Source organism: Ascaphus truei, chromosome 10 (assembly GCF_040206685.1).
Source record: "Ascaphus truei isolate aAscTru1 chromosome 10, aAscTru1.hap1, whole genome shotgun sequence".
NCBI classification, from domain to species: Eukaryota; Metazoa; Chordata; class Amphibia; order Anura; family Ascaphidae; genus Ascaphus; species Ascaphus truei.
The window spans coordinates 15,862,947-15,869,591 of record NC_134492.1 but is presented as its reverse complement, the minus strand read 5'-3'; the positions used below and the strand labels follow the sequence as shown (position 1 = coordinate 15,869,591).

At 39.8% G+C, this 6,645-nt stretch overlaps 1 protein-coding gene across 10 annotated transcripts in view; it reads left to right on the top strand.

Annotated features, from left to right (window-relative positions):
• NFIA (nuclear factor I A) overlaps positions 1 to 6,645 on the top strand; it is a 426,576-nt gene that overhangs the window by 110,073 nt on the left and 309,858 nt on the right. The window contains exon 1 of one of the 10 annotated variants that reach the window (XM_075615986.1): positions 4,725 to 5,088. The exons of the other annotated variants lie outside the window; for them this stretch is intronic. Coding sequence (XP_075472101.1) covers positions 5,080 to 5,088 — 9 coding nt within the window. The 5' untranslated portion in view covers positions 4,725 to 5,079. Of the gene's footprint in view, positions 1 to 4,724; positions 5,089 to 6,645 lie in introns of those variants that run through there. 10 annotated transcript variants of the gene reach the window in all.

Genomic DNA, 6,645 nt, shown 5'->3' with positions numbered 1-6,645 from the left:
CACTGTACGTGCTCGCCCTGCAGTCTGGTTTTGTTCAGACTTTATTTCCTTCGCCCTGCCTTACAGAGGCTGCTCCCGCTCCGGATCCGGCAGATCCGGATCCTGCTGCTGCTCTCACACTGCGGAATATCCGAGCTGGGTTGTTTAACAATCTGGGATCATGCTGGTCACATCTAGGGGAAGCGCGCATGATTTAAGGTGACAGCGTTGAGAGCTGGGTGGAAGGCACTTGAGTGATCTGGGTGACAAATCAGCACAATCTCCCTGGGTTCTGAGCTTGCAGAATTGAGCTGGGCTGTGGACTTGCACCAGCAGCCATATATATGTATCCCAGCAGCGGTGTGCAGAGCCTGATGTCAGAAGCAGCTCCATGTCTTCTCCAGCACAGCCCACCTGACTGCAGAACTGCAATGCTATGGATCTGTGGATTCTGTGACCATGCCCACGAGTTCTGCAGTCCTGCTAATATACCCAACCTTGGCTTCTTCATGTTGTTTTGGGGAGGGCTGGTATTTCAGGCCGTGAGATTTTAAAAAGCATTATTATTTGATTTTAACCCACCCCCCTTCTTTCCTCTTGTGTTCCAGTAGGGGGAATGCGACGCTCTTCTGCATGGAACATGTTAGTCTGTGGCTTGTTGGAATGGCTATTAGTAACATGGCTAAATACCAGATTATTCTTTTTAAAGATCACAATTTGAAACCCCATGTATTGCAATTACAGGAATATATACACACACACACACACACACACACACACACACACACACACACACACACATACACACACACACATGCACCCCCATACATAGCACACTGATACCCGGTTTCAGGAGTAGCTAGAGAAAAAGATATTAGGATATGGTTGTTTGTAAAACGTCTTAAGATGATTCATTATTTTAACCAACAGACTAAATGAAGGTCGATGTGGACATTGTTTTAATTGTAAAGATTAATGCAACAATTGTAGTGAGTTATTGATGTTTCAAAAGTCACTTGAGCTACAAGTTAGTATTGATTAAATGTGAACATACAAATGGACAGTTGCATATAATCAATCGCGCATTAAAACGTCTTTGGATTTAAATTGAAAGATAGAGGTATATTTGTCAACGCGTAAGTTATTTTATATACAATAACTACAGTTATATGTTTGCTTTATTACACACACGGTAGATTTTGGACACATTGTATTTAATAACCTTATAAAGGATATTTATCAAGCTAAGCCAGTGCTCGTTAATCTATATTTACTCCCTCCACTACAGTTTTCTGAGATCATAAAAGCATCATAAATCATATTACAGGTAACACTGTCTCTCTAACATTAGACAAAGAATGGATCACTTCTGATTACATAGTATTTATTATCATTGGCTTTGGTAGCATTTGAGTAAAAGAATCGATCTTCCATACTTTCTGGACATAGCTGAAATATTTTAATTTTTACAGTGAATAATGTAGGAGAACACATTGTTGTTGGGATTATGGAGTATTATTTAACCACAATTTTCACTATATTTACTCATGCAGAGATTTGCAATATTTAACAATATTACACATTCATTCAGATTGTAGTTCCTAGAGAGGGGAAAAAAATCAGACATTCATCATAAAAGTTGTGCTTTCTCATTTTCTCTTTAAATACACAGACATTTTACCTATTAAGTGAGAGAAATGAAAACAGACATTACGTTGTATATCTGGTTGCCTATCACAGCATGCAGACATTACAGACATAGCTTGCCATACAGACAATTATTGGAATTATTGGGTCTAGTAACATTGTGTGCGATTGGGTGAAAAGAACAGTTACGAATCTGTGTGTGTCTGTATGTCTGTCTGTCTGTCTGGCTGGCTGTATTTATGTATATATATATATATATATATATATATATATATATATATATATATATATTTTAATTATTTATTAGGGCTGGAAACTGAAACATTTAGTGACATGTTTAGAACTATGTAGATAATCAAATGTATTTAGATAAATAAGGCTGCTAACTTGCTATATGAAGTGGTAAGAACTGCTGTTTTAGGCACTGTGTGTCATTGTCTCTAACTAGGGAGTAGGGACTATCATACAGTAATGTCAAACATCATATATGTCAAAATGCAAAGATGTATACTGTATGTTGATACATTTACTTGTACTATATACCCATAGGAATGCAGTATGCAATCCATATTTATTGTGTATACATAGCAGAGACAGGAACAAGGTTATAATTAATCATGTATTTTTCTCAGAAGTGAACATTTAGGAGATTTGCAATAAAATGAATAAAATAAAATGCTACATTTCCCATTTGTCTTGTTTCATTCTTAATCAACATATTTACAATAGCTGTGATGGTTTGGAGGTATTTTAATGAGTATATATTGAATTGCTATATATGATGCATGAACCAATAAACGCATCCCATGGAAGGGGAAGGTTTCATTTTGCTTAACAGTTTAAGTGCTGGATATACCTGCAACACATTACTCAGAAAATCCATGAAACCTTGCAGGGTTTTGAATTAATATTACCTGGGGTGTGATCTGCAATAATAAATATCACATTCATAAGTGCTACAGTTATTCTCATGCAGAAAGGGTAATTTTACTACTAAGCAATTGTGACATTGAACAGACCTCAAAAGTCTAACATAGTGCAAAATGACTTCTACTATATACAGAGAACATTTCATTATTTTAAATACCCATGCTTATATTAGTTTAAATAATGTAGGGCATAAAGTGTTAAACTGAAGATGTTGATTTATACGTGTTAGTACACTTTACCCTAGCTTAAACGTATCTATATTTTAAAGACTCATGGTAAAGTTGCATAAGTTGGTTGAGAAAGAAGGACAGAGGGGGGGAAAAAGGAAACACAAAAGAGAAAAGTATTATCATGTAATTCCCATTTTATTGGCAAAGCTGCTATATCGTATTACAATTCTATGTGCTTCACAATTCATACTTGATCATTTCTAAATGTATCCCTCTCCTCCTTCCACAACATATTATTGATATTTAATAGGTCAAAATACAGAGTTTTTCTAAAATGTGAAGTTCGCTATAGGCAAACAATGAGAATTATCCAAGAAATGGTGATGATATTTGCATGCTCTTGCTGCCCCTAGAACTACCAAACTTGCCCTGTGTTGTCTAATTTATTAAGTTACAATAATGTTTGTGTGAACTGATTGCAATACTGTAAGTCTTCAAAGGGTATTATTCCAATGTTACACCAAGAAACAAACAGCACTCAAAAGTCCAGTGGGACCTCATTTCTTTGCTCAACCTGGTTCTGAGTTTCCCTGGTGAACAACAGAACCCAAACTGTAGATAACTAATCCTGACATATCCTAATACACAGTGCGATAATTAACCCTCTAGAGGAGAAATAATAGTTGTTTGATTTCCTTATATCATGGGATGTTTTCCAAAGGGGACAGAGCCAATGTGACCAGACCTTTCAGCAATCAGGCACAACCAGCTACTGTACTTGGTTATAACAGTACAGCTTTGGGGTCTCTTAGAGGTTAGTAGTTTGGTAGCACAATACAAATCAGCAATTACACCAGTAGATGAGATGAGAGCCTTAATAGACACCATGTTTATATGCAGTAACAGATACACATATATGAAAATAAAATATCAGCTCAATACATACAGCAGCTCCTTGTTGATCACAATCTGCAAGCATGTGTTAAAGTTAATAATTTAAGGATTAATAATAGGATAATAATACGCATGGATAATAGGCATTCTATGCTGCAAAATGCATTATATGCTACAAACGTTGAGCAATACCCTGCAAATAGCAGATCACACAGGTGTTTCATTTTTAATTTGTATGTATGTGCATCTTTATTTATATAGGCCATTCGGGTACATAGTGCTCCACAGCAATAATAGACTACAAAATAATATGAGACATAATGGGAATGAGGGCATCAATTATAAAAGTAAACATTAGCAAAAGCCTAAAGAGCTTACAATCGAAGTAATGCTGCAGAAAAAAACGTGCGAGGAGACTCAGTTTTTGTTAAAATTATTAAATATTTACCGATTAATTAAAAAAAATGCAAATTAACATGACAACTGTTTAACCTAAAGTCTGCAACACACTACAGATGAGATAGGTTACTTAAGTTTCTACAGGGGTCCTTTTTTCAAAGTCTCCCGGCCGCAAAACTGGAGCAAAACCAGAGCAAAACCAGTGCAAAAATACTGCAGTGCAAATTTAGCCAAGAAGAAAATCCCATTTGTTTTAATTGGAATGTTTATCTCTGCTAGATTTTTTTTTTTTGCAGCCAGGAGACTGTGATAAATGTCTCTCTTCTATGTTTTGATTACGAATTGTAAGTCTTCCAACTGTGCAATATACCTTATTGTCTCACCAAAACATTACTTTATCAAATACAATTCCCAAAGCCTTGCACTAACAAAAGCTTTACCTAAGTCAAATGTTAAAGCCTGCACTGCATATGCATCCCCCTTCCACCCCCCTCCTCCCCTGCTGCCCGGTGACACATTCAGGCTGCAGGGACTGAGCTTTGGCTGCTCCCCAGTCAGGGCCTAGCACAGGGCAGCCTTGGAACGTTGCCCCAGCCAGAGCTGCCAATCCCTGGCCTCCGATTGGACGAGCTCCGTGCCCGCGTGCTGCTGCTGCTGCTGCTGTCGCCTCGTGCTGCGTGGTCACTATGCAAATTGCAGCGATTGCGGAAATAAACAAGGGCTGGCCGGATAGAGTGCAACTTTCTGCAACAGTGTAACAAGCCAGATCCTGGGGCTTAGGCACAGGGATATATAAACCTGAGAAGCAGCCAACCGGGGTTGGATCGCTTTCAAAAGCAAGAGGAAGAACGTGATGCAACCCCCCCTCCCTTTCTAATTTGGACTAAAACAAAAAATCATAACATAAAAAATAAACCCAAGAAGCTGCAGCTGGCCAGGCTTTCTCTTCCGGGTGTGCAGCGCTGCCAACTTCACTAGAAGCTTTTTTTTTAAAGGGTGTCAACAAATGAAGCAACCCGCCTCAGCAATGTAAAGTTTCCCACGTACTGTACTCTTTTGCATGACAATGGTACGTGGTTGTATCTAAGTTTTGTTATATTTAGCATTGGGTGTTATTTTGTATCAACAACCAAGGGCGGTCCGTGTGGCTATGCTAAAATGTGTGTGTTGCATAGGGGTTTTTTTTAAGCATCAATTTTGTATGCACTCATTGTGTGTGTGGAGGGGGCGGGGGGGGGGGGATCTATGTCAGAACCTCGGCTGTGATATGGAGCAAAATAAGCAGGAGATTAAAGAGCAAATGTATTCAACAATAAAATGCAATTGCTCTGCAGCCGGGAGACTGGAGTAAACCCTCCCTCAATCCCCTGGTTTAGAAAGATGCATTTGAATGGGGAGCTGTGCTGCGGGATTACATGCACCCAGAAGGGTGGCAGCTTTCCTTTCTTTCTTTGTGTGCCTCTGCAAGAAAAAAAATAAATGCTGAGCTGAGCACATTTTGCACTCGCTCGATCCAAGGGGGAGGAAAAAAAAAAGGAAAAAAATAAATAAATAAGTGGAGTTGTGGGCTCTGCACCGTCTGCCTAATGTAAGGTCGCAGCTCCCTCCTCCCCACACACAAAGGAAGTGTCTAGACAGGAGGTGAGCGACGTTTGTGCTGACCAATCAGCGTCCCGGGCGCCCTTGACTGATGAAGGGGTTGTCCAATCGGTTGCTGTGGTTTGGTGGGTTTGGGATGTGCTATTTCAGGGTCCCACCGAGTGGGCGGGGAGACCGTGGTCTTGTGCTCTCTGCATGGGGCAGGAGACTCGCTTGAAGTTGGTGGTTTTTCTAAGAGACTAGCACCGTGTATAGAAAGGGAGGAGGGGGGTTCTGTGCTAGGTAAAAGCAATGCATTGGTGCAGCATTTTATCACGTTTCCATTCTTTTGGCGGTGCTACAGCCTATAGTTGCATGTAGCGGTTATTGGCAATGTGGCAGTATGTTAAACCATTTATCATGCACTAAACAAGCAGGCAAACGCATTGCCCCAGAGTACCTGCAAAACCGTGTCTGTCTGTGATATACCCCTGCCAGTGCCCAGCTACAATGTACAAGTGAAGGGCAGCAGCAGAAAAGGGGGAACCCCCTGACACCCTTCTGGTGTATACCAGGGTCTTCTTTCACACTCAGGTATAAAGAAAGAAAACATTACCAGTGCCTATTGTTTTGTAGGGTTATTACCAAATCTAGACTACATTGGCGAAAATGCACGAGGTAAAATTATTATTATTATATTATTATTAATAATAATATCACTTTTCGCGTTCTCTGTTTTTTCTGGGAAATAAAACGTTTATCTTGTGAAGTGCGAGGCGTTTTCAAGGAGCTTTTAACGCCCTCCCTCCCCCCCAAAGTTTAAAGCCAAGTTCATTGTCTGTGTTACAACCGGGAATGCATTAGCACTTGAAATGGTTTATGTCTAAAGAATTGCTATATATTAAATATATATTAAGCATATTTATGGTCAATATTTAAAAGTGCGATTACTGTCCAGTTTCCAAGACTTCACACTGCACTCTAATACCCCCCCCCCACCACCACCACCACCACCCCCCCCCCCCCCCACCACCACCACCACACCACC